This window comes from Acanthochromis polyacanthus, chromosome 5, assembly GCF_021347895.1.
Source record: "Acanthochromis polyacanthus isolate Apoly-LR-REF ecotype Palm Island chromosome 5, KAUST_Apoly_ChrSc, whole genome shotgun sequence".
Lineage (NCBI taxonomy): Eukaryota > Metazoa > Chordata > Actinopteri > Pomacentridae > Acanthochromis > Acanthochromis polyacanthus.
Genome location: NC_067117.1, coordinates 1,701,428 through 1,729,112, shown reverse-complemented (window position 1 = coordinate 1,729,112; position 27,685 = coordinate 1,701,428). Strand labels below are relative to the sequence as shown.

Sequence of the window (27,685 nt, the reverse complement as noted above, 5' to 3'; positions counted from 1 at the left end):
TAATTACGAGTAAAAATGCTCCTTGAATGCATCATGAGCAGCAGAAATTTGTTCTGTAGGGTTTTTGTTGCAGGTTTGAGATGCGATTCTTCAGAAAATGTCACACTGATTGATTGAAATGTGACTTCTAGTGTTTGTTTATTATTTATGTTCTCATGATTGAAAGCTAGTTAACCTAGCATGCTAACTTTAGCTCGAACATGTTAAAGGTGGGATAGGCTCCAGCACCCCCCATGACCCCAGTGAGGATAAAGCGGTGTATAGAGGATGGATGGATGTTAAAGGTGATGCTTTTAGTAATTTTTCTGTCAATCAATCCCGTTAATGTGTTAAATATGAAAATAGTTGGTGAACGCGTCATAAGAAGCAGATGTTTATTTTGTCAAGTTTTTGTTTCAGATTTCAGGTCCTGTTTTTCAGAAAACTGCACTTTGATTGAAATGTGACGTCTCGAGTTTGTTTGGAGCCAAATTGATTAAAATAAAGGAAAATAAAGTGGTTGAGATGAATAAAGTGCACAAAAATGTTCTAGGATAATCAAACAGAAAAAGACACAATGGGCAAAAAAAGTTAAAAAAAATGTTTAAAAGGTTGTTTTTATTTTGACATTAAAGTTAATACAATTATTTTTTATTTTATTTATTATTGAACTGAAAATTATTTTCATCCTCTCACATCCGTTTGGTTTTGATCTAATCTGACGAAGACCTAAACTTCAATTTAAGGGATAGTTTGACGTTTTTAAATTTTCCTTAATGACTTTCTTGCTGAAAATGAACAAACTGAAATCTAAAGTCTGTGTTTGCTTAAAAAAAAACTGTTTTCCAGCAGTCCTTGAACGTGTCGTGTGTTATCAGGCGGTTCTGTCCAGAAAATAAACCAAAAATATACTTAAAATCGGGATGTTGCAGCAAAATCACTTTATTTTTAGTTCATTGTTTACATATTTGATCTAAAAAAACACATGACTGACTCGTGTGTGATCAACAGGATAAAATTCAGTTTTCAGGTTGAACTGCAGGCAGTGTTTCCACAGAGAGGAAATCAAACCGACTGGATCAATAAAAGGCAGAGATTAGAAACGGAGATTGTCTTTTTCTATTTAATGCATAAAATGTGGCTTCCATGGAACCACTGTCCAGATAATTACAAAAGTACAAAAGATCCACAACAACAGTCTTATCAGTTTCATCAGTTTTTCAGCTGTAAAACATCATCAGAGATGTTCTCATCTTCTTTACCTCTTAGCTGATCTGTCCTACTGTCACTGAGACCTTCTCTGGTAGAATCTTTACTTTACCCAACCAAGTGAAAAAGATCGGAAACATCCTCTGAGTGAAAGTGTGATTGAAGGTGTGTATGAGTGTTTTAGTATTAAGATCAGAGAAGGACAGCTTTCCTCTGTTACAGTCCAGATTCACTCTGATCCTCTGGAGCTTCTTCTGCACTGAGAGAACAGTGAGGGAATCTAGTGGTGACCGTGAACAGTACTGATCTCCATTGAACTCTATGTCCCATAATCCAGACCATATCCATCCCTTCCTCTGGACAGACTCTTCTAAAACACCCAGTGCCCAGTAGGTACTGTCTCCAACCTCAACATTCCAGCTTTGAGTTCCTGAGTTGAAGCCTTCAGAGCTCAGAGCAGAGGCGTAACTATCAAACCTCTCTGGATTATCAGGAAGCTGCTGTTCATCTCCTCTTCTCACACTGGTCAGGTTTTCAGACAGGATGAGGCATGGACATGCAGTGTTTGGGTCCAGAATGAGAGGAGTGTAGGAGACCATGTCCTTCATGTTGTTCCAGATGTTGAAGCTCAGGTTGCCCACATGTTTGGCCTGGTCTATGAGAGCTCCTGAGAGCAGCTGTGGATCCTCCAGCAGGAGGCAGCGCTGGACTCTTTCCACTGCAGCCTTGTAGTTTAGCAGGAATGAGACGTCTTCAGCTCTCAGCTGCTCCTCTGTGGCTCTGACTGTGTCTGAAAGATCTGCTATCTCTCTGCTCAGAGCCTCCATCTTCTCCTTCATCATCCCAGTCTTCTGCTCCTCTTCCTCCCTCAGTGCAGCCATCCTGGCCTCCTCTTCCTTTATCAGAAACTGGTGAAGCTTCTCAAACTGCTCCTTAATCTGCCTCTCTGTGTGTCGGGCCTGGACCTTAATGTGTTTTGCTGTTTGATCAAACTCCACTTTAACTTGTTCAGAAACCTTCAGTTTCTCCTTTAAGGGCTTCAGAGTTTCCTGAAGTTCATCTCTGTGTTCTTGTGCTTCTTCATTGATGGGTCTGAATCTGTGGTTGGAGTGTTTTTTTGAATCTCTGCAGACGAGACACACTGGCTGCTGATGATCCAGACAGAAGAGTTTGAGTTTCTCAGAGTGTAAACTGCAGAAAGACTCTGAAGATCTCTGAGCTCTCTGCTGCCGGAAGGACTCACACAGATTCTTTAGAACCAGGTTAGAAGGTGGATCTTCTCTTGAAGATCTTCTCTTACAAACTGGACAGTCCCGTGTTGGTTTCTGTCTCCACCAGGTCTTCAGACAGTCTCTACAGAAGCTGTGGCTACATGACAGAAGAACAGGATCTTTGAAGACGTCCTGACAGACCGGACAGCAGAGATCCTCCTCTGATCTGGAAGCCATTTGTTCTGTGAGTGAATCTGAAAACACAGCAGACACAGAGTCCAGTGAGTCGAGGTCAAAACATTCAGATTTCACTTCAGTCCTAAACATCATAACCAACAGAGTTCTGACAGTTCAGCGTCTTGAGAAGGTTTTCCTGCTTGAACAGAGTCTGTGGACCCACATCTGTCAGCAGCTGGATTTAATGTTGTGTTTGTTGGTGGTGATTGTCTCCCAGTAATAAAGGAGGTTCAGTCCAACAATCACTGCTGGACAAACTGAGTCCAGATGTCCACGTCCATAAAACTACAACATGTTCTTACTGCTGCTGCTGGCAGATAAATTCTGATTCCTGAATTACAGACCATAAAAATACCTGAAGAAAGTCCACAAAGCCCAGAGTGTTGATATGAACCAATGCTGAGGACGACTGGATGAACTTTGGAGAACATGAAGGACTAAATTAGTCGATCAAACTATTCAGAACTGTGGAGTCAATGTGTGGAAATATTTAGTTCCTGTTTGTAAAAGATATACCATAAACAAAATCCCTTCACAATAAAAGTTTAACAAAACATGGTCAGTAAAAATTGTCATCAAGTCTTTCAACAATTATCAGATTATCAGTTGATCATTGATTGACTAATTAATTATTGACTGATTTATTATTGACTGATTGTTGCAGTTGTACTTAAATAAACTGTTCTTTAGTTTAATGTAAGACTAAACATGTTTTTATTGTGCTTTCTTTGTAAAAATGAACATTTATAAAGTTCTAAAAGCTGCTGGAGCTCCTCACATCTTTATGTCATCGCTCTGCATCAGATTTGGTTCTTTTACGTCTATTTGTGGTTCTTTTAGTGGACATTTATGTACATTTACTCCAGGGTTGTAGTCCAGCCCTTTAGAGAAATGACTTGTTTCTATTCTGGGATAGTTGCTGAGATTGGGGATTTTATGGTCATCTTGTCTCACATTTGGTCATTTTTCCATTTTTAGAGATTTGCTCAGTTTGTTTGTTTTACATTATTTAGTGATTGTTTTACGTCACGTTTTGGACATTTGTGCATCAAAATCTGTTTGTTTTGCATCAGATTTTTGTAGTTTTGCATCTTTGTGGTTGTTTTTTGTCGTCACACTTTGGTCATCTTTGCATTGTTTTGTGATGGTCGTGCGTCACATTTAGGTTGTTTCTTCATCTTTTTCTGGTTGTTTTTCTTCACATTTTGGTTGTTTAACTTCTTTTAGAGACTGTTTTGTGGAGCTTGTAATAAATCTAAAGCATCTAAAGTGCTGTCAACAGTAATTATCGACTCAAATCTGTTCTCACATCAGTTAATATATGTAGGTTTTAAGCCACAAGATGGCAGTGTGACCACATTGCAAACAGCATTTTTGCAGTATTTTTTCTGCTAATCTTGGGTCCGTTCGTACAGAACAGCTTCACCTTAACGTCCTACGCCCTCCAGGAACTTTTGTTCATTGGTTTACACCACTCTGATGATCTCATCATCAATCTTGGACTCTCTCTGAGATCTCCAGAACATTGGAGGCTACACACTCTACCCAGTTGAACGGACGCGCTCACAGGCGGCATCAAGACTGTAAACAAAGGCGGAGGAAGTTCAGAGGGCTAAGAGCTAAGCTAAAGCTAACACCTCATTGGTTCTCTTCACCAGCATCTTCCTCACTGATGTACGGTTTTTGGTGAATAATCTGGACGAGATACGACTTCACATCACCCACAGCAGAGACTTAGGGGCTGTAAAGTCATGATCTTCATGGAAACATGGTTAAACACCAGAGTACCGGACAATGCTATCGAGCTTTCCAGTCTCCAGAGATGGAGGACCGTACATTTACATCAATAAAGCTTGGTGGACTCTATCATCGTTGGGAGACACTGCTCAGCTAATCCTGAGCTTCTCATGGTTCACTGCAGACCTTTCTATCTGCTAGTTCACCTCCATTATTGTAACCGCGGCCTCCATCCCTCTGGATACAGATGCCAAGGTTGCTGTGAACGAACTTCACACAGTCATCAACAATCAACAGACTTGTCACCTGGAGGCTGCATTTCTAGTTGCAGGTGATTTTAATGAGTCAAACCTAAAGACAGTCCTCCCTGAATTCCATCAGCATGTTTCCTGCAACACAAGAGGAACCAAGACCTTGGACCAGGTTTCCACAAACACCTGGACACCATTCCTCCACCTGGGACAGTCACACCACCTTTCTTTGTTTCTCATCCCCAAGTTCTCCCACTCATCCAACGCATGAAAGCATCACTTCAACCATCCAAGTGCATCCAACGAGGATGGACTCTGTCCTCCAGGACAAGTTCCAGCACACGGACTGGAGGATGTTTGCTTCTCAGGCTACCTGTGGCTCTCACACAGATACTGATAGCTACACTTCTTCTGTGCTGGACTACATCAACAGCACCATCTACACTGTTAGAACATGGAAACAAATGACCAACGGACCCAAATCAGAACCAGCAGACTGAGGACCAGCTTTCCACAGAGCTGTCTCCCCCCCCGTCCCTACACGTCTCTATACATCCATCCACACCGGACAAAATGCTGCTCTCAAAACAAGAAAAAAATACTTATTTCAAGGAACTTTTACTTTGAAATCAGTGAAAAATCTGCCAATAGAACAAGTGAAAATGTCTTGGTGAGATTTCTGGAAATAAGATCTGATATTTAGAACATTGATATTTTAAAATTAGATGGAAAACTTATTTTAAGCTTTATTTTACCAGGATTGTCAATCTTAGGTGTCTTAACCCTCCTGTTGTCCTCATTTACAGCACCAAAAAATATTGTTCCCATGTCTGACAAAAATCTAAAAGTTCAGCAAAAAAATCCCCAAATGTCTAAAAAGTTTCCCTTAAAAGTTTTATTTTGAAGAAAAAATCCCCAAATTTGGCCAGAAATAAAAATTAAAAAAGTAAAAAAAATCTAAAAATTGTAAATAATTTCAAAAATGAATAAAAATCTTTTTAAAAAATCCTAAAAATATCTAAAGTGATTACACACATGTCAGCAAAATTTGCTGGATTTTGGTTGATTTTTTCCCCCAAATGTTCTTAAAGAAACCTTTTTTTTCAACTTCTCTTTTTTACCACCAAAATATGTTCAGAAATGTCCCAAAAACTTTTGAAAATGTGGAAGTTTTCACTGTGAAAATCTATATTTTTTTCCACATTTTTAAACTTTAAATTGGTTCAGTTTGACCCGCAGGACGACACGAGGATTAAAACAAGATATTAAAGAAGCGTTGTCCTAAAACAAGTCCCTCCATCTGCTGAAACATCTCTTGGAAGTGAATTTATCTTAAATCCAGTGGGATGAGACATTTAGACTAAAAATCAGACAAACAGACTTGGTAAGATGTGGAGTTTTTGCAGTGCAGTTCTGTTTTTGTAGAATTAGTCCATAATCTGTCTATTAGGTCTGTATCCATTCATATATATCCCTACATTCTGTCTATCAGCACAGTATGTTCACTGAACCTCCAACTGTATTCTACAATCAGTAAATATGTGAATAACATGTAAATATTCAGTGAATCATGTTTCTAACAAACCATTGGTCTTTCATGGTTATATCAGATCTCATTCACCTGGACATCTCTGTACATTTAGTAAATCTTTAACTCGCTGCTTATTGACCTTCTGGTCAGATTCCAAACTACAATAACAATAAAGTTCATCTAATCTACTTCTGTTCCACCACTGACAGGACTGGCTCAAAGGTGGATGGCAGCAGCGATCTCCTTCTATTCAATCTAAAATCTTCTGACAGCTCTCAGCAATCACACAGTAACAGCAGCGACAGCGATCAAACACAGGTTTAAATGAAGCCGGTGAAGCAGCAGACGGTTGGAGGCGACGGCACGTGAAGACACAAAGTCAGTCCCCTTCCTGCGTCACAAAGTTTCTCTCTGAGTGTTTTTCATTCAGGGTCAGACTTTCTGTCCTGCAGTCCTTCAGTCCTGCTGGAAGTGTCCAACCATCTGTGAGGTGAAAGCAAATCTTACCGTCTGTCTGCTGCTGCGTCTCTTCTGGTCCACACCTGAACAGGAACAAAGTGTCCCCTGGATTGTCTCTGATGTGTGTGATATTTGAGGCGGAGCTTGGTCAGGTCACTGCTGTGTTTCACCTGGAGTTCCACCTGCTGCCACGCTGTCAAAGAATAAAACACTTCTGAACGGGTTTTAGCTCACAAGTGTTCGTTTACAGATGTACTTTTCTAAAATATTCATCATTTCTAGTCAAATCTGACAATAAAAGTATTAATTTTCATGTTAACCTGTGATGAAAACTCCAAAAAAGTCAGAAATTTCTCCAAGAAGAGACATTAAGATCCTTTGTTTGTTGAAAAGATCTGAGCTACTCGTCTTTGCAAAGAAAAAATAACTCAGTTTCTGACTGCACTCACAAGTTTTGTAATATTAAAGTGTGACTTGTGTTTCTAGAGTCCTCCCCCTCAGATGTTTTCTACCAAATAAAATCCTCCATCTATGAACACTGATGGTTTTGGCTTTTCAGTAGATGAAAAAAATATCTCATACTGTTTGTGTTGGAGATCAGGGACTTTTTAATGGAACTCCAGATGCTGTTTACAACTGTAAAATGATTATTATTGGTATTAATATGAATAAATGAATGCAGATAAAATGCATCCTCATCCTCTCATTCAACATCTACTGGTTTCAGTTCATGGGGGCGCCTTTCCACCTCCGTTCCTTTGTTTCCTTCTTCTTCTCTGGCTTGGATCGTCGCTGTTTCTTGGGGCTCCAGACGGCGGTAAACTGCTCCTTACTTTTAGCTCCTCAGCGACACCAATAATCAGACCTGTGACATCCGCTAAGGCCCTCCCTCCGTGGTCTGTTCCACTTTCTTCTCAACACCTTCATGTACAGTTGTGTTCAAAATAACAGCAGTCCAACATCACCAACCAGACCAATCACTGTTTCTGGTCCAAGTTGTGCTTCTACGTGGCAAACAGTTTACTAGTAGGTGTAGCAGAGTAACAGAAAACCAACAGACCCAACAGTCATGATGTGCACGCTGCTGATTCTGTGGAACTGAATCATTCATTCAATCAAAGTAACAGCAGTCCAACTACTGTCTACCTCTTCTGTCCTTCCAGCAGCAGATGTTCCCCCACATAAAGAGGCGGGTTCTGCTCAAGGTTTCTTCCTGTTAAAGGCTGTTTTTCTGCCACTGTCGCTTTAGGGCTGCTCTGGGGGTTCATCTGGGTTCTGGAAAACGTCTTGAGACAGTTTGACCTTTAATTGGCTCTACATAATTAAAATTTAATAGAATTGAATTGACTGCAGATGTATTGTGTAAATGTAAAAGGTGAACAATGGGTGTGCTGCCTTGAGGCTACATCACACCATAGTGGGTTAAACAGGAAGCTGAATTCACACCGTTGAAGCATCCTGCTGCACACTACCAGTTTGACTGTTGCGGTGAAATGAAACATCCTTTGAGACAAACCAGGAAACAGGTTGTGATTGTCGTCAGTAAAGAGACACTCAGACGATCAGACGGAGCTTCAGCGTCCTCAGACTGAGTCCAGCTACAACACTGCTGCTTCCAGCTGCTGACACTCCAAACACTGAAGGTGAGTCTGAGCAGAAACACCACTCAGAGTCAAAGGAGCTTTCAGAGAACGCAGTGACTCACTGGACTCTGTGTCTGCTGTGTTTTCAGCTCCACTCACAGAACAAATGGCTTCTAGATCTTCAGAGTCTCTCTGCAGTTTACACTCTAAGAAACTCAAACTCTTCTGTCTGGATCATCAGCAGCCAGTGTGTGTCGTCTGCAGAGATTCACAGAAACACTCCAACCACAGATTCAGACCCATCGATGAAGAAGCACAAGAACACAGGAAGGAACTTCAGGAAACTCTGGAGCCCTTAAAGGAGCAGCTGAAGGTTTCTGAAGATCTAAAAGTGGAGTTTGATCAAACAGCAGAACACATTAAGGTCCAGGCCCGACACACAGAGAGGCAGATTAAGGAGCATTTTGAGAAGCTTCACCAGTTTCTGATAAAGGAAGAGGGGGTCAGGATGGCTGCACTGAGGGAGGAAGAGGAGCAGAAGACTGGGATGATGAAGGAGAAGATGGAGGCTCTGAGCAGAGAGATAGCAGATCTTTCAGACACAGTCAGAGCCACAGAGGAGCAGCTGAGAGCTGAAGACGTCTCATTCCTGCTAAACTACAAGGCTGCAGTGGAAAGAGTCCAGCGCTGCCTCCTGCTGGAGGATCCACAGCTGCTCTCAGGAGCTCTCATAGACCAGGCCAAACATGTGGGCAACCTGAGCTTCAACATCTGGAACAACATGAAGGACATGGTCTCCTACACTCCTCTCATTCTGGACCCAAACACTGCAAATCCAGAACTCATTCTGTCTAAAGATCTGACCAGTGTGAGAGGAGGAGATAAACAGCAGCTTCCTGATAATCCAGAGAGGTTTAATCATTGTCCCTCTGTTCTGAGCTCTGAAGGCTTCAACTCAGGGACTCACAGCTGGAATGTGGATGTTGGAGATAGTACCTACTGGGCACTGGGTGTTTTAGAAGAGTCTGTCCTCAGGAAGGGATGGATACGGACTGGATTATGGAGAATAAGGTTGTCTTTAGGTGAATACTCAGCATGTTCACCACCAGATTCCTCCACTGTTCTTTCAGTGCAGAAGAAGCTCCAGAGGATCAGAGTGAATCTGGACTGTAACAGAGGAAAGCTGTCCTTCTCTGATCTTGATACTAAAACACTCATACACACCTTCAATCACACTTTCACTCAGAGGATGTTTCCGTACATTTCCACTGATGGTATGGCAAAGATTTTACGAGAGAAGATCTGAGTGACAGTAGGACAGATCAGCTAAGAGGTAAAGAAGATGAGAATATCTCTGATGATGCTTTACAGCTGAAAAACTAACTGATGAAACTGATAATAAGACTGTTGCTGCTTGGACACTTGTTTAACATCAGCCTGCTGTTGACTCATTCTGGGTTTTGGCTCCAATAAAACACCACATTTTACAGCTTTTAACCACATTTTGTAAAAACAGTCCACTGCTGTTAGACTTTGTCTGCATTTGTACACAGATTTATTCCACTGTTTCATGAAATCATGTTTGATCTCATTTTAATCACCTGATCAGTAGGATTTCACATCTGGAATCATCAAGGCTGTTTATTAACCACATCAGTGTGTTGTAGGAATTATTTTATATCCATCAGCTCTAAAGGAATCTGACCTCTGACCTCTCATGGACAGTGAAGCTCAACACATCTGGAATTGGTTTGATGCTGATCTGAATTTTGCTCCAATTCTTTCTGTAAATCAGGAAATCACTGGAATGGAAAAGAGGCTTTTTGCTTTTGAACTTTTCTGCATTGTGAGGGTTTTTCTTAAACATCAGCCTTTTTATTGGAGCTTTTCATTGAGTTTTTTTCTTTATTAACCTTTTCAATGTAACGGTGGAAACTATTTCTGTAATTACATTTTTAGTTGGCTGCATTTTTTATATCTAACTACACAAAAAGTAATGTTGTGTCTTCTTGTCTGTCAGCAGCAGTTAATAAATGTTTTGTGAGATCAGAATCGGTGCTGTCGTGTTTCTTTGCATGGAAACTAAATGTCAGTGAAATCTGAATTCATCACTTCTGCTGATAGGACTGATCAATAGAATTACATTTCATAAAAATTAATATTCAATCCTAAAGTGTAGTTTCGCTATAATACAGACGTCTTGTTGTGTCAGTGGAGCTTCTCCTTCACTTCAAGTTGCTCTTTAATCTGAGATATTGTGGACGTGATACATTAACCTGCTCACACCTGGACTCACGTGTTGGATGCTTTTTTCGTTTTCTATCTATTTGGGATTAACAGGACCTGATAAGTAGAAAAACTCAACATCATCTTTGAACATTAAGCTGTGAAAGAAATAAAGTTCTCATGAATTCATTGCATCTTAAATCATCCAATTTTAACAACATTTTCTCAGTGAGGAGGGGGTGGCCTGGAGAAGGAGGGATTTGCAGATGAGGACAAGGATTATGAATTTTTTGTGGTGTTTGATGGGCAGCCAGTGGAGGTTTTGCGGGACAGGGGTGATGTGTTCACATGAGTGAGTGGGTGAGGAGAGGTAGAGTTCTGGATGAGCTGAAGTTTAATGAGGAGTTTGGAAGGTAGACTGTAGAGGAGACTATTGCAGTAGTCGAGTCAGGAGGTGATGAAGGCGTGGATCAGGGTTTTAGCTGCAGAGAGGGAGAGATGGCTGGAGACAAGCAATGTTTCTCAGATGAAAAAATGTTGTTTTGTGATGTGTTTGATGTGATGTTCAAAAGTGAGCTGGGTGTCAATGATTAGTCCAAAGTTGCGAGTGTGAGAAGAGGGAGTCGGAGATGAAGTGTCAACAGAGAGGCAGAAGGATGGATGGACTGGGTCTGGGTTTTGGGGTTTATGATCAGTCGGTCAGATTTGTCACAGCTGAGATGAAGATACTGGAGATTTGGTGGAGATATGCAGTTGGACATTTTCTTCATAGCAGTGGAACTGGAGACCATAACAACAGATGATGTTACCAAGGGGGAGGATGTAAAGGATGAAGAGCAGAGGGCCAAGCACCGAACCTTGGGGGACGCCTTGTGCTAGGAGTGGTTATTTATATGGATGAACTGTTGTCGGTTGTAGAGGTATGGTCTGATCCAGGTAAGTGTTGTGCCAGTGATGTTTCAAGACGGGAGAGGAGGATGGAGTGGTTGATGGTGTCAAAGGTAGCGGTGAGGTTGAGGAGAATGAGAATATTCAGATGTGCAGAGTCTGTGGAGAGGAGGAGGTCGTTGGATATTTGGAGGAGGGCTGTTTCAGTGCTGTGTTTGAGCCGACAACCAGACTGAAACATTTCAGATTATTGGAGGTGATGTGGGTTTGGAGCTGAGTGTTGACGGCATGTTCTAGGATTCTGAAGAGGAAGAGGTGGTTGGAGATGGGGCAGAAGCTAGACATAGTGTCAGGGTCAAGTCCAGGTTTTTGGAGAATTGGAGTAATGGCGGCTAGTTTGAGGATATCAGGGACTGATCCAGAGCAGAGAGAGGAGTTGATGTGGAGAGAGGACAGGACGGCAGGTCTTCATGAGCTTGGATGGGATGAGGTCCAGGGTGCAGGTAGGTGTTTTCATTCTGGTCATGAGCTGGAAGAGTTGAGCAGAAGATGTAGGAGAGAACTGAGATAAAGGCTGAGTCATGGAAGATGAAGAGCAGGGTGAGGAGATGGGCTGGGAGGTGGAGGTGTGGAGGCTACTGTAGATGGAGTCTGTTTTAGATTGAAAAAAATGATAGAAAAGTCTGCATTTATTGGATGTGAAGGATGAAGAGGTGTTGTCATGAGGTTTCAGAAGGGAGATGATGGAGTCTTGGGGTTGCTGGAGCCAGAGTGGATGATGTGTGAATAATAAGTTGAGCGGACAGAATTGAGGGCATCTTGGTACTGTTGAATACAGTCTGTGTAGATTAGAAGATGTACTGTGAGTCTGGTTTTTCTGTGGAGTCATTCCAGTTGACGGAATGACGGATTTTTTTTATTTCAGAAGCTTATAGTACGTTTGAGTTTGATGGTGGGGATGCTGACGTCCATTTGGATAACCAGGTGATCAGACATGTGGGGTGGTGGCATGATGGCTGTGATATCTGGAGACCAAGTCCAGGATGTGGCCACGGCTGTGTGGGGAAGTGAATGTGTCGGGGAAATTAAAGAAATGGAGCAGATCCAGAAATTCTTTTGCATTTATACAGCTGGGATTGTCGATGTGAATGTTCGCGTCACCAAAGAGGAGGATGGGTGGAGAGATGGCATGGAGCTGGGTGAGGAGGTCAGAGAGGTCAGTGAGAAAGTCCAGGTTTGGTTTGGTGGGCGGTAAATACCAGCAGGAACCAGAGGGATAGGGCCAGGGAGTTTATACACGACATGTTCAAGTAGCAGGGATGGAGTGTGGTAATTTTAAGGTCCTTTCTGTGCATTGCTGAAATACAACCACCCTGTCATTATGTTCTGGATAGGGTTTGGATAATTTTACAAAACATCTTTGAAGGCCTTTTTCTCATAATGAGTTTATTTTTTCTCATCACCTTCACTTCAGTAGCTCTTATATCCACCAAGTCTTCTAGTTTTAGTTCAGTCTATATTCTACAGAGGAGATTTGCTCATTTATCATTCACAGTCTGATTTAAACAACATTTCATTCCTACAAAAAATACAAAAAAAAAAGTGCTGGTGGCAGTATTTTCTGATTTATGTAATATAAATATAAAAAGAGAGATCCAAAATCATTTTAGTAAAAAAAAACTTTGACTCTAAAATGTCAATAAAATGAAACAAAAATGTTAAACATTCAGATTTCTGTTTGATAAATTATGCAAATAAATTAGATAATACTTTAGTATTTGCTTGAGTAAACATAAAATGTCAGAGAACTTGTAGCAGAAAACAACCTGTGTTAGTTCCAGTGATTATTTGTAGGAGTTTCATTGTGATCTCTGCTCATTTCTGCTCTGTTTACCTGCATTGGGATCACACACTCGGTAATCGACACTCTCATCTCAGTCTGCGGCTCTGAGATTGATTGCTTCAGTCTGGACGCAGATTCGCGCCGTTTTTTTCCTCCCTCGGTAAAACGCCATCACCGAAACGACCGCTGGGATCATTTCTACTCGTTTTTCAGGTACGTTGTCAGTTTTTCTAACCAGTAAATTAGTCAGGGACATTTTCTAACATGTTTAGTGTTTCAGCAACGTATTTGTGCCGCATTTTCATCGAGTTAGAGGCGAGTTTGGAGGAGTAGAGCCGAGCTCTTGTTAGCTAGCAAGGTGCTAACTGCGCTAAGCTACCATTTTGTGACGTTCTATCAACCGGATTTTAATTTTGTGCAGTTTTGTTGTTGTCATTTAAGCATGCCTGAAAGTAGTTCTGCTCTGAGTTGTATGTGTAAAACCCCCTGTTTGAAGGGTTTGTTTAACCAGAATTAAGTTTCAGACTTTGCTAAGTCAGTGTTTTTCAGGTTGTAACGGTTTTAATTTTCAGCTATTTTGTGGTTATTTGGGGCTAACAGACCAGACTCCTGTCTGAATGAATGCATTTTAAATGTCTGCTGATAGTGCTGCCTCTCACACACATTTTATATCAGTTAATTCATTAAATATGTGACCGACTGATCAGAACAATTAATTTTCCTTCAAAAAAGCACTTAAATTGAATTTATTTTGTCAGACTGTGTTTTATTGTATTTGTTGAAACAGTTTTACATGTTACAGTGTTAAAACAGAATAAAAAGAGGTCTTGTTGTTTAAATGCAGCTCTATTATAAATCCTGTATTTTATAAAATGACAAGAATGAGCTGCAATCAGAAACAAAAGCCGTGTTAGAGAGTATGAGGTAAATAATAGAAAATGGTGATATTATAGGTCAGAATAATGAAATAAGTGGTTGTTTTGTAGCTAGTTGTGGTGTTTCTGCGTGTTTTTGTGGCTGTTTTATAGCTAGTTGTGGTGTTTCTGCATCTTTTTGTGGTTGTTTTTTCTATTTCAGAGGTAGTTTTGCTTCTTTTTGTGGTTGTTTTGTAGCTAGTTGTGGTGTTTCTGCATGTTTTTTGTGGTTGTTTTGCATCAGTTGTTGTGAGTTTGCATCTCTGTAGTTATTTTGTGTATTCCAGATGTGCTATTTCATCTTTTCATTGCGGTGTTTCATCTGTTTTTGGTAACTTTGCTTCTTTGTTGTGGTTGTGTTGTGTCTTTGTAGTTGTTTCCTGTATTTTTGTAGCTCTGGCAGCCTTTGTGGTCGTTTTTGCATCTTTTGGTGGCTGTTTTCGCTTCTTTTATGGATGGTTTTGCATCTTTATGGGGTCTTGTCTTTTTGTGGTCGTTTTGCATCTTTGTGGGTTTTTTTCTGCCTCTCATGATTACTTAGTTGTGGTTGTTTTACTTCCTTTTGTGGTTGTTTTGTTTACTTCAGAGGTAATTTTGCATCTTTTTGTTGTTTTTTTAGTCTAGTCTTTAGGGGTGGTTTTGCATGTTTAGTCATACTCGTGCATCTTTTAGTGGCTGTTTTGCATCTTTTTGTGGTGGTTTTGCACGTTTTTGTGGTTTACTAAATCTGAACACAGATATAATGTAAATCTTAAGATGTTTTTGCATCTTTTTTTGGTAATTTTTTTGCGATTTTGTTGAAATTTTGTTGAAGATTTACATCACTTTGTGGTTGTCTTGTGGTTTTTTTTTTTTTTAGCTTTTTTCCCATATTTGCACTGTGGTTTTGCACCTCTTTGTGGTGTTACAAAGTTCAGTTCAGTTATCTTAATAAAGATCCATATTTTATCCTGTAAAAGTCCAGGTCTGAGCAGGTTAATGTACCAATGTAATTCTATTGATCAATAAGCAGAAGTGATGAATTCAGATTTCACTGACATTTAGTTTCCATGCAAAGAAACACGACAGCACCGATTCTGATCTCACAAAACATTTATTAACTGCTGCTGACAGACAAGAAGACACAACATTACTTTTTGTGTAGTTAGATATAAAAAATGCAGCCAACTAAAAATGTAATTACAGAAATAGTTTCCACCGTTAGATTAAAAAGGTTAATAAAGAAAAAAACTCAATGAAAAGCTCCAATAAAAAGGCTGATATTTAAGAAAAACCCTCACAATGCAGAAAAGTTCAAAAGCAAAAAGCCTCTTTTCCATTCCAGTGATTTCCTGATTTACAGAAAGAATTGGAGCAAAATTCAGATCAGCATCAAACCAATTCCAGATGTGTTGAGCTTCACTGTCCATGAGAAGTCAGAGGTCAGATTCCTTTAGAGCTGATGGATATAAAATAATTCCTACAACACACTGATGTGGTTAATAAACAGCCTTGATGATTCCAGATGTGAAATCCTACTGATCAGGTGATTAAAATGAGATCAAACATGTGATTTCATGAAACAGTGGAATAAATCTGTGTACAAATGCAGACAAAGTCTAACAGCAGTGGACTGTTTTTACAAAATGTGGTTAAAAGCTGTAAAATGTGGTGTTTTATTGGAGCCAAAACCCAGAATGAGTCAACAGCAGGCTGATGTTAAACAAGTGTCCAAGCAGCAGAAGTTCAGAAGAGACTGGAAGATATTTTCCACATTTCAGCTCCAATATTGGTCCAAAAATCATGTCAGAGAGCAGAAGAGTGAATTTTCATCTAAAATCTGATGTCCAGGAACATTACAGTGATAAAAATGAGCACTGACTTTGCTGTGAAAACATTTCCAGATGATTGTGAGAGTTGGAATAAAACATGAGAACATGTGAGGCATGAATGCAGCTGGTTCTTCTATCAGCTGTCATTCAGCAGACTTTCTCCTACAGCTACCCCTCCACCCAACGTTCATGTCCACAGGACAAAAGATCCACAACAACAGTCTTATTATCAGTTTCATCAGTTAGTTTTTCAGCTCTAAAGCATCATCAGAGACATTCTCATCTTCTTTACCTCTTAGCTGCTCTGTTCCACTGTCACTGAGATCTTCTCTGGTAGAATCTTTACTTTACCATCAGTGGAAATGTACGGAAACATCCTCTGAGTGAAAGTGTGATTGAAGGTGTGTATGAGTGTTTTAGTATCAAGATCAGAGAAGGACAGCTTTCCTCTCTTACAGTCCAGATTCACTCTGATCCTCTGGAGCTTCTTCTGCACTGAGAGACCAGTGGGGGGAGCTGGTGGTGACCATACTAAGTATTTACCTTTAGAGAACCATATTTCCCATAATCCAGAAGCTATGATTCTCTTCCTATTGACAGACTCTTCTACCACACCCAGTGCCCAGTCACGGTCTCCAACATCCACATTCCAGCTGTGAGTTCCTGAGTTGAAGCCTTCAGAGCTCACAACAGAGATGTAATAATCAAACCTCTCTGGATTATCAGGAAGCTGCTGTTTATCTCCTCCTCTCACACTGGTCAGATCTTCAGACAGGATGAGGCATGGACATGCAGTGTTTGGGTCCAGAATGAGAGGAGTGTAGGAGACCATGTCCTTCATGTTGTTCCAGATGTTGAAACTCAGGTTGCCCACATGTTTGGCCTGGTCTATGAGAGCTCCTGAGAGCAGCTGTGGATCCTCCAGCAGGAGGCAGCGCTGGACTCTTTCCACTGCAGCCTTGCAGTTTAGCAGGAATGAGACGTCTTCAGCTCTCAGCTGCTCCTCTGTGGCTCTGACTGTGTCTGAAAGATCTGCTATCTCTCTGCTCAGAGCCTCCATCTTCTCCTTCATCATCCCAGTCTTCTGCTCCTCTTCCTCCCTCAGTGCAGCCATCCTGGCCTCCTCTTCCTTTATCAGAAACTGGTGAAGCTTCTCAAACTGCTCCTTAATCTGCCTCTCTGTGTGTCGGGCCTGGACCTTAATGTGTTCTGCTGTTTGATCAAACTCCACTTTAACTTGTTCAGAAACCTTCAGCTTCTCCTTTAAGGGCTTCAGAGTTTCCTGAAGTTCCTTCCTGTGTTCTTGTGCAGCTTCATCGATGGGTCTGAATGTGTGGTTGGAGTGTTTTTTTGAATCTCTGCAGACGAGACACACTGGCTGCTGATGATCCAGACAGAAGAGTTTGAGTTTCTCAGAGTGTAAACTGCAGAGAGACTCTGAAGATCTCTGAGAACTCAGCTGACGGAAGGACTCACACAGATTCTTTAAAACCAGGTTACGAGGTGGTTCTTCTTTTGACGATCTTCTCTTACAAACTGGACAGTCGTGTGTTGGTTTCTGTCTCCACCAGGTCTTCACACAGTCTCTACAGAAGCTGTGGCTACATGACAGAAGAACAGGATCTGTGAAGACGTCCTGACAGACCGGACAGCAGAGATCCTCCTCTGATCTGGAAGCCATTTGTTCTGTGAGTGAATCTGAAAACACAGCAGACACAGAGTCCAGTGAGTCACTAAGTTCTCTGAAAGCTCCTTTGACTCTGAGTGGTGTTTCTGCTCAGACTCACCTTCAGTGTTTGGAGTGTCAGCAGCTGGAAGCAGCAGTGTTGTAGCTGGACTCAGTCTGAGGACGCTGAAGCTCCGTCTGATCGTCTGAGTGTCTCTGTACTGACGATGTTCACAAACTGTTTCCTGGTTCATGTCAGATGATGTTTCTTTCACCGCAACGGTTCAATTTTTAACACGTCAGCAGGAAGTTGCATCAGTTTGAATGCAGCTTTCCCTTTCTCTCAGTGAACCAGAATCATAGTTTTCTGCTGTTCTGCTGCTTCTGGAGGCTCCATAACGAACACAGAGGAGCTTCTGACCACAGAATGAATCCAGAAAAACCTCATCAAGCTGTTTTCCAGCTATAATCCATATCAGGGTTATGAGGGGCTTTTTATGAAGGCTGAAACTTTTCCTTACATTTAAACTGACCCAGAATCAGACATTATTTGATCTATTGGTCCAACACTGCAGATTGTGAATCAACAACACGATGACTAATGACAGTCAAAGTTTCACTTCCTGAGATGTTGTCGTTGAAACGGCCTCAAAGTTTAATGTGTAAAACTTTGAGCTAAAAGTGAGTCGACCAGGAAGTTTCTTTAAAAACCCAACTGCAGCTGGAGGCTTCAAACTAAAACCTCACCTGTTGTTAACTGGAATTTTGATTAAAAACTGCTTTAAAAAGTTTCCTGCTGCAGCTTCATACATGTAATGTCTCCATTCCACCTGTGGATGGCGCCACACTCAACTTTTTAATGTTTCCAAACCAGCTCATCTGATTTATGAAGCTTCAGTCTGAAGACTTTCTTCAACAAACAAATAAAAATAATACATAATAATTTACATTGAATTAATTAATGTGTCATTTATTTGTTCTGCAACGATTAAAGCTTCTCCTTTTTACTGCAGTCATAATAATTATAATAAATATTCTTTATCTCAAACCTTCATAGAAAACTTGTCAAAAAGCAGCCATAAAAATCTAGTTGACAGTTTGTTGTGTTCAAAGACACAAATATTTCACTTCATCACTATTTGTTGTCACAATTCTCTGAACATGGAACAGAAAAACAAGGATTCATTTATTTATTCAACACTTTGACTTTATAATATTTTGAAGCGGTTTTCTGTTGTGTCTTTTTGTGCTTGTTTTGTGGTTATTTTGTGTCTTTTTAGGGTGGTTTTGTGGTATTTTTGTGCTTGTTTTGTGGTTTTGTTTCTTTTTGGGGTGGTTCTGTTGTCTTTTGGGGTCTTTTTGTGATTGTTTTGTGGTTGTTTTGTGTCTTTTTGGGGTGGTTTTGGGGTCTTTTGTGATTGTTTTGTGGTTTTGTGTCTTTTTGTGCTTGTTTTGTGCTTGTTTTGTGTCTTTTTGTGCTTGTTCAGTGGTCGTTTTGTGTCTTTGTGGTCGTTTTGTGTCTTTTTTGGGTGGTTTTGTGGTATTTTTTGGGTCTTTTTGTGCTTGTTTTGCGTCTTTTTGGTGTGGTTTTGAATATTTATCAGTCTACTAGATGTGAAAATGGATATATAAATCTTAAGTTGATCTCGTCTTCTCTCTCCTCTGAGTTTTTAAGTTGGATGAAGATTAAACTAAATGATTTCTGGGTGCGTTGAGGGTGAATTTTGATTAGACTTAAGTGCAGAACAGGAGCAAACTGGCTGCGTAACTGAGGAAACATCACCTGGCTCAGCTCCTCATCCCGTCTGCAAACAGCTGGAAGGCCTCTGGATTGTGTAAGGAGGTAATTTGCTGCATAGTGATGGAGGGCGTGAAGCTTGTTTTGTGAACGCCGACGCTCCAAACCGAGCTTCATCTGCAGATTCACCCGTTTTATCCTGATGAAACCTGATCAGAGAGCAGAAAGAAGTTGGAGTTCATCAGATAAAAACTCATGTTCCACATTTACACGCACAAAGACAGGCTTTGGACAAACTGGTTCCTTCATGAATGGAGACAATAGTGAGTTTAACCCACTGAACGTCCTCCTGGAACACACTTTGATGTGGAGAAGAAGAAGTCGCTCAGCCTCAGAGACAAATAGATAATTGATGCTTTCTGCGATTTATTTATGGACGGACTGAAGCTGAACAGATTCAACATGAAGAAGTTCAGTTTTAAACACACAAAGCAGCATCCTGAGAGTTTACAGTTTCATTCTTTGACACATTTGTTGAATTATAATCAAAGTGGAACCTCTGAGCTTAAAGCAGTTTCTGGTTGGTTTTCTTCATTGTGGCTCATTTTTTTTAATGATAATATAAAGTTCTGCACCTCTGTGGAAACATCAATATGTTCATATTTTAGATATTTACATTTTTACAGAGTCTGAGACACAGTTTGTTCTCTTTTCCAGTGTCACGATTTGTTGTTTTGTTTTGGTTTTTTTTGGACATTTTAGTCTGTTTGTGATCATTTTCTTTTGTATTTGTGTTGTTTATTTGATACTTTTTGTGCCTTGTTTTTGTTGTTTTGGGACACTTTCATCTCTTTGCATCTTGTTTTTCTTGCCGTCCGTCTCTTTTGTGTTGTTTTTATGTCCTCATCAGTCTGAAATTGCCAAAATTATTTCAAAATTTCATCCAAACTACCCAAAATGTCCAAAACAGCCCCTGTGATAAATCAATAAAGTTGATCTCATCTCAAAGTGACTCAAACTTTGACTTAAATAACTTTAAAAATGCTCAAAATGACTTGAAACTTGTCACAAATTAATCAGATTTCACCAATTTTTCAATCATTCTAGACAATTTGACTAATTTTAGAGTGTTTATGAGGAACGAACGGAGGCTCCACACTTTAAACATATTTAACTGTTTTCTACAAACTTCCTCTCTGCTCATTGTTACTAGATGTTTCTCCGTGCTGAATGTATCTCCACCAACGTGCTCCTCTGTTCTGTTTCTGAGCCATGCTGACTTTATTTATTCATCCAGTAGCTTTGGTTTTCTGAGGAAACACTGCCTGCAGTTCAATCTGTTGTCACCATGGTGTTCCCAGCATTAGTCCAACTAAAACCAAGCTGTTTTTTCTTTGTACGTATGTTAAACATCCGACAGTTACAGAGTTAAACTCCATCTGCTGTTTCTGCTCCGTCATTTGCACTCAGACCTACATTCTTTGGTCCCAGCAGGACTTAAAGTGGGTCAGGACCGGCTCTGATTACCAGAATCCCCGATGACAGAGTCCTGACATCCTGACATCTGGGTCACACCGAGCTGAGACCTCGTCGCCTGCTGCAGGTTGTTCACAGATACAAGTCTGCCTGGTCATAAGGTAAAGAATCGACACTAAAGAGATGCATTATAGCAAATACTTTAAGAAAGAATCTTATTTCTATCTGTAAACTAAAAATACCTCATAAAAAACTAAGAAAATTAATTTGTACCAAATTCAAAATAATGGAATAGGAAGACAAAAGTATTGCCTGAAGTACAAATGATTAAACATTAAAATTCAGAAGTTATTTTGACACCATTAAATCAAAATTGTGGGATTTACATAAAAGTGAAAGGAAACATTACATTTTTCACTGTTGTCAAAAAATCTGTTTATGACAAACCATTATTGAAAAACAAAAAAAGTTAAAAAAAATTTAATTCAACCACCATCATGATGCTGCCCCCACCGTGCTTCACATCATGATGCTGCCACCACCATGCTTCATCATGATGCTGCTCCCACCGTGCTTCACATCATGATGCTACCACCACCATGCTTCATCATGATGCTGCCCCCACCATGCTTCATGATGCTGCCTCCACCGTGCTTCACATCATGATGCTGCCTCCACCGTGCTTCATGATGCTGCCACCACCATGCTTCATCATGATGCTGCTCCCACCGTGCTTCACATCATGATGCTACCACCACCATGCTTCATCATGATGCTGCCCCCACCATGCTTCATGATGCTGCCTCCACCGTGCTTCACATCATGATGCTGCCTCCACCGTGCTTCACACCATGATGCTGCCCCCACCATGCTTCATGATGCTGCCCCCACCATGCTTCATGATGCTGCCCCCACCGTGCTTCATGATGCTGCCCCCACCGTGCTTCATGATGCTGCCTCCACCGTGCTTCACATCATGATGCTACCACCACCATGCTTCATCATGATGCTGCCCCCACCATGCTTCATGATGCTGCCTCCACCGTGCTTCACATCATGATGCTACCACCACCGTGTTTCATGATGCTGCCTCCACCGTGCTTCACATCATGATGCTGCCTCCACCGTGCTTCACACCATGATGCTGCCCCCACCATGCTTCATGATGCTGCCTCCACCGTGCTTCACATCATGATGCTGCCTCCACCGTGCTTCACACCATGATGCTGCCCCCACCATGCTTCATGATGCTGCCCCCACCGTGCTTCATGATGCTGCCTCCACCGTGCTTCACATCATGATGCTGCCTCCACCGTGCTTCACACCATGATGCTGCCACCACCGTGCTTTACTTCTACATTTTCATTTAGCAGGACCTTTTATCTGATAGTAGACACAACACCACTTTACTTTCCATCACAATAGGTGTCTTGGTGGCCTCCCTTACTAGACTCTTACTTTTAGGCCACAGTTGTTGAGGACATCCTGCTCTGGTCAGATTTACTAATGTTGCATATTCCTTCCATTTGTTAATGATGATCTAACTGAAGATATTCTGTGACTGTTAACCGTTCAGAGCTAATTCTTTGTACTTTATTATCTAAAATATGAACATTGAGGCCATAAACTGAGGCTCATTTTGCAACAGGGAGTAGATCTCTGCAGCAGGAACGGCTGCTTGTTCCAACAGGTTCAGTCAAAGTTAAATCTTTTCCACATCATCAGTCGACCAGCCGTCTTCACGTTTCCCACAGATTCCTTCATGCTCGTCCGGCTTGAACAAAGTGTGATCTGGAGCAGAAACAATGATCTGATCGATCAACGGCTGCTTTAAATGATCCCTGAGGCTGATTAAACGTGTCAAAGCAGCAAAGACATGAAGTCAGGATTCATCATGAGACATTTCAGGAACAAATGGTGGGCAAAGTTTGTCTGAATCCGACAATTCAAACTCAACTCAAAAATTTGACTTTGAATTTAATAATTTCCACCTTCTCAGCAAGTCCTCTGTCTCATTGCAGTTTGTCTCATTTGTCTAATTCAAAATTGTAATTTTTACACTTTTTACGTAAGAATTTGCAACACAGAGGCCGAATTGTGAGGTAAAAATTCAAAATGTAGATTAAAACAATATTTAGATATAGACAGAACAGTTTTGACCTCTTTTATCTGACAGTAAAATAAACAAAAAAGAGAAAAGAATATAGAAGCCCATCCATGACAGTAAAGAAAAAAAAACAAGTTTGGCTATTAATGTAATATAAATATTTATGGCTGCTTCATTTTAAAGCATGACCAAAATTACAAGTACAATGAAGTTTAAAGCTTTTAATTTAAATGTTTTTAATTACATTTTTGATGAACACCAAACACTGGACATCACCAGAAACGCACCATCCCCACTTGAAGCATGGTGGTGGCAGCATCATGATGTAGAACAAAAGTCTTTTCTGTTTAAACTCATCAAAAAAGTAAAATTAAATTGATTCAATTTCGAAAACCAATACAAGGAGAAAGATTTGCGTCTTCAGGTTTGATGTGAAGTCTGCTGCAGTTTCATTAGCTGTACAGGTGTGTTCTCTACCTGCCCTACCTGCAGGGCTTCACCTCCTCAGCTGCTCACCTGCCAACTCCATCAGCTGTACAGCAGCTGACGGGTTCATCCTGCTTCATCAGGCTGAAACTGCAGGTCTTTGCTCAGCTTAGGTTTAATCAGTCCACAGAAAAACTCGTCTCCGGTGGAACAGCTGATCTGAAAGGAAATCTGTCGGTGTTTAGAATAAGCTGAGGTGCAATAATCAGTCTGATAATCAATAGTTTGTCTATTTTAAACATCAGTTATTCATTATTTCCTTAAGACTGCAACATATTTGATGGTTGCAGCTTCTCAGAGGTGAGAATTTGTTGTTTTCAACGCCGCACCTTTAAAAATATATAAGGTTCAGTTGGTTTTTGCAGGTATTTTATTTTGTTACCCTGGATTTTTATTTATTTTTAAGCATGCTCCATGTCATGATGCTGCCACCACCATGCTTCATATCATGATACTGCCACCACCATGTTTCACATCATGATGCTGCCTCCACCGTGCTTCATATCATGATGCTGCCACCACCATGTTTCACATCATGATGCTGCCTCCACCATGTTTCACATCATGATGCTGCCACCACCATGCTCCATGTCATGATACTGCCGCCACCATGTTTCACATCATGATGCTGCCTCCACCGTGCTTCACATCATGATGCTGCCTCCACCGTGCTTCATATCATGATACTGCCACCACCATGTTTCACATCATGATACTGCCACCACCATGTTTCACATCATGATGCTGCCTCCACCGTGCTTCATATCATGATACTGCCACCACCATGTTTCACATCATGATACTGCCACCACCATGTTTCACATCATGATGCTGCCTCCACCGTGCTTCATATCATGATGCTGCTACCACCGTGCTTCACACCATGACGCTGCCACCACCGTGCTTCACATCATGATGCTGCCACCACCATGCTTCACATCATGATGCTGCCACCACCGTGCTTCATATCATGATACTGCCACCACCATGTTTCACATCATGATGCTGCCACCACCATGTTTCACATCATGATGCTGCCTCCACCATGTTTCACATCATGATGCTGCCTCCACCATGTTTCACATCATGATGCTGCCACCACCATGTTTCACATCATGATGCTGCCTCCACCATGTTTCACATCATGATGCTGCCACCACCGTGCTTCATATCATGATACTGCCACCACCATGTTTCACATCATGATGCTGCCACCACCATGTTTCACATCATGATGCTGCCACCACCATGCTTCACATCATGATGCTGCCTCCACCATGCTTCACATCATGATGCTGCCACCACCATGCTTCACATCATGATGCTGCCACCACCGTGCTTCATATCATGATACTGCCACCACCATGTTTCACATCATGATGCTGCCTCCACCATGTTTCACATCATGATGCTGCCACCACCATGCTCCATGTCATGATACTGCCGCCACCATGTTTCACATCATGATGCTGCCTCCACCGTGCTTCACATCATGATGCTGCCTCCACCGTGCTTCACATCATGATGCTGCCACCACCATGCTTCACATCATGATGCTGCCACCACCATGCTTCACATCATGATGCTGCCACCACCATGCTTCACATCATGATGCTACCACCACCATGCTCCATGTCATGATACTGCCGCTGCTGTGCTTCACATAATGACCCCAGGTTTTTTTTTTACTGTCATAATTTTTTAAAACTCTAACTTTCACCCTGAATGTTTGCTAGTTATGTGTGACTTCATGTTTTTATTCAAAGCAGTGTGTATTAAATGTTGCATATTTTCATGCAGTTGCAGAAATCAACTAATTTATGCTCATATATTTAATTCCAAGAGTGTCTTCTTCATTTTAGAAGATTTTTCTTGGTTCTGTTACCTGAAATGTTATTAAGAATTACCATAAATTTATTAAAAATTTCATTTATTCAATTGAAAAGCTGAAGAAATGTGAAACTATTTACAGATCAGGTGATGCAGGTTTTCCACCTGTGTGTCTCCAGCTCTACATTCTGCCGGCCGACATGACAAACTGATTTATGATTTGGTGTAAAATGCTGCTTTTATTTGGTGCGACAGCTGTCAGACTTTAATATTCTGGTCGTATTCACACTCCTGGGACACCGTAGAGCACAGAGTGTCTCCATAAAGCAGCACATGACTCAGTCTGTCAGCAAATCATAAATTAGAATACCTCAGTTTTATTCCCTTGTTCTTTTACTGTGGTACTGATGATATGTCTGCATTAGTCTCTCAGTCTAAAGAGGAATTCAAGGAAACTCCAGTTAAACAAAAGGGTCATTCCGTATGAAATCAACCAATTTTAAGAAAACTTCCCCCCTTCGGATTCAAAGGCCAACATTAAACATAGAAGGGTTTAGAGAAGCAAGTTGTGCTTGGTGTCAACATTTAGGGAAATTCCTGTAATTCCACATGATGTCTTTTATTTTTTGATACCACCTATCCCACATGCTGATGTTGACCTTTGAATCCAAAGGTGGGACAGATATTTTAGATTTTTAGCTGTTCATATTTCATGCATTACATCCCATAGCACTTTCATTTTATACAGATCCAATCCTTAGATAGCCAAATTATACCACATAAAATCTCTAATGGATATGATGATTAGTTTTTGTGTAATGGGTGGCCAAATGTAGCAGTTTAGAAGTTCGTGATGGATAAAATCGCAACTTTCTCATTCTCTGTAACATGCAATTATAAATATAAAGTAAATATTTTCACATTTCTGAGGACTATAGGTCACTGTGAAATGATTCTGAAAATTTCAGATCTCTATCTTTTGTTGTTCAGAAGTTATAGAAGTCTGAAAATGGTCCAAAATTTCAAGTCTTAATTTTGGCTGCAATAATAGGGTACCCCCTACCTACTTCAGATGGCCATAACTTTGAAACTAATGACAATAAAGCATTCAAATTTTGGATTTCCCCATCATATATAATGTACTAAATGTGTGTAAAAACTTAGCAAAATCTGAGAGGGTCAGGTGGGGACCACTGGTTGAAATGATATGGAATGACCCAAAGTCATATCTGCTGGATAAGGAGATAATTTACAGATTTAGATGAACATTTTAAAATCCAAACATTGTTATGATGGTTGTCGTGACACATTATTGTAGCACCAACTGAATATTGAGAGTAATGTGAACTCACATTTCTATTTTAGTTGGATTCAGGCTGTCGTAAATAACTAAAATAGTGATAAGACTGACAAATAGTGAACTAGTGTCTGACAGGGAATTATGTCCATTCAACCCTTCAGTTCAACAAACCAATGGATAAAACTGATGATGCTGCCACCGCCATGCTTCACATTGTTTTCTTAGAACTGCAAAACAGGATGGTTCCAGCATCTCAAATGTGAGAATTTGTTGTTTTCTATATACGCGTTTTACATTTCATACATAAAATGTAAAATCTGGGTGTCAGTTTAAGAAGTAAATGTAAATTAACTGCTGGATTCGCTTCAATAGCTCAATCACAGGTCTGAGCTGTTTAATGGTACCTGATGAGCTAACTGTAAAGGAATCATGTTCATAAAAAGAAATGAATGATTCTGCCTCCAAGTGTCAGCAGTACAAAGACAAACTTTCCTCCACCGACTGTTGAAATGTGTGAAAAAACATTCTAATAATGTAGAATTTTACATAGGCGTAAGATAGTTTGTTTAGCATCACATAAACACATTTATAACAGCCCAGGGTTAGTAGATTAATATAAAATGATAAATATGGTTGGGAATGGCAGCACTGTGTGAATTATGACTCGCTGTTTAAGTTCAGCTCCAGTCACTGTGCCTGTTTTGTATTCCTGCCTTCCTCTGTGTGTTTTCATGTTTTTTTTCATCTGCCACTGTGCAAAAATGTGAATCCAAACCACATTCAGTGACATTTAATGTAATTCTCATGAATTCAGCCTCTTGTGTTTCAGAGCTTTGCTGCATTCACATTTCAGACCTCCACTTCTCAGACTGGATGTCCCAACAGGGCTTCTTTTGTGAGGTTTATTTTAATTTTAACCTTTTATTTAGTCCCTTTCTTCTGTCGGAGAGAACAAATTGTCTTTTGACAATGCTGGAGTGTCTCACGCTCGGCGGTTTTAGCGAGCTTCGCTTCTCCAAAGGCGTTCTGTCGGAGTGTCGGAGCTGTGGGTGGACAAACACTGTGAAAGTCTGTCTGAGCTCGAGACGTTCTCTCCAAATACTGACATCACTCTGCAGGAACATTCAGTCTGAAAGCACCACTAGAACTGCAGCTAGCACAGAGAAATGTGGCATTATGGGATGTGCATCAAATCACATTTAT

The 27,685-nt window shown here is 40.7% G+C and overlaps 2 protein-coding genes and 1 long non-coding RNA gene across 6 annotated transcripts in view; 2 read left to right on the top strand and 1 right to left on the bottom strand.

Moving 5' to 3' along the window:
• Positions 1–903: 903 nt before the first annotated feature.
• On the bottom strand, positions 904–17,775 carry LOC127534081 (nuclear factor 7, brain-like). Of its 3 annotated transcripts, XM_051948417.1 has the most exons (3): positions 17,667–17,775; positions 16,520–17,577; positions 904–1,595 (listed from the first exon to the last, which is right to left on the bottom strand). In XM_051948417.1, exons 2-3 carry the CDS (start codon positions 17,558–17,560, stop codon positions 1,245–1,247), a joined length of 1,392 nt encoding a protein of 463 aa, XP_051804377.1. In that variant the 5' UTR covers positions 17,561–17,577; positions 17,667–17,775; the 3' UTR covers positions 904–1,244. The 3 variants fall into 3 exon arrangements, with proteins under 3 accessions (XP_051804377.1, XP_051804379.1, XP_051804378.1); XM_051948419.1 differs by lacking the exon at positions 16,520–17,577 and having other exon boundaries at positions 904–2,653; positions 17,667–17,767; XM_051948418.1 differs by lacking the exons at positions 16,520–17,577; positions 17,667–17,775 and adding an exon at positions 6,663–6,751 and having other exon boundaries at positions 904–2,653.
• On the top strand, positions 8,153–10,211 carry LOC127534082 (nuclear factor 7, brain-like). The gene is made up of 2 exons (XM_051948420.1): positions 8,153–8,257; positions 8,347–10,211. Exon 2 carries the CDS (start codon positions 8,364–8,366, stop codon positions 9,501–9,503), a length of 1,140 nt encoding a protein of 379 aa, XP_051804380.1. The 5' UTR covers positions 8,153–8,257; positions 8,347–8,363; the 3' UTR covers positions 9,504–10,211.
• The window catches only part of LOC127534085 (uncharacterized), a 27,584-nt gene continuing 13,189 nt past the window's right edge, over positions 13,291–27,685 (top strand). For both annotated transcript variants that reach the window (XR_007942045.1, XR_007942044.1), the window contains exons 1-2: positions 13,291–13,367; positions 20,778–20,920. This is a non-coding gene — a long non-coding RNA (uncharacterized LOC127534085). The remainder of the gene's footprint in view (positions 13,368–20,777; positions 20,921–27,685) is intronic.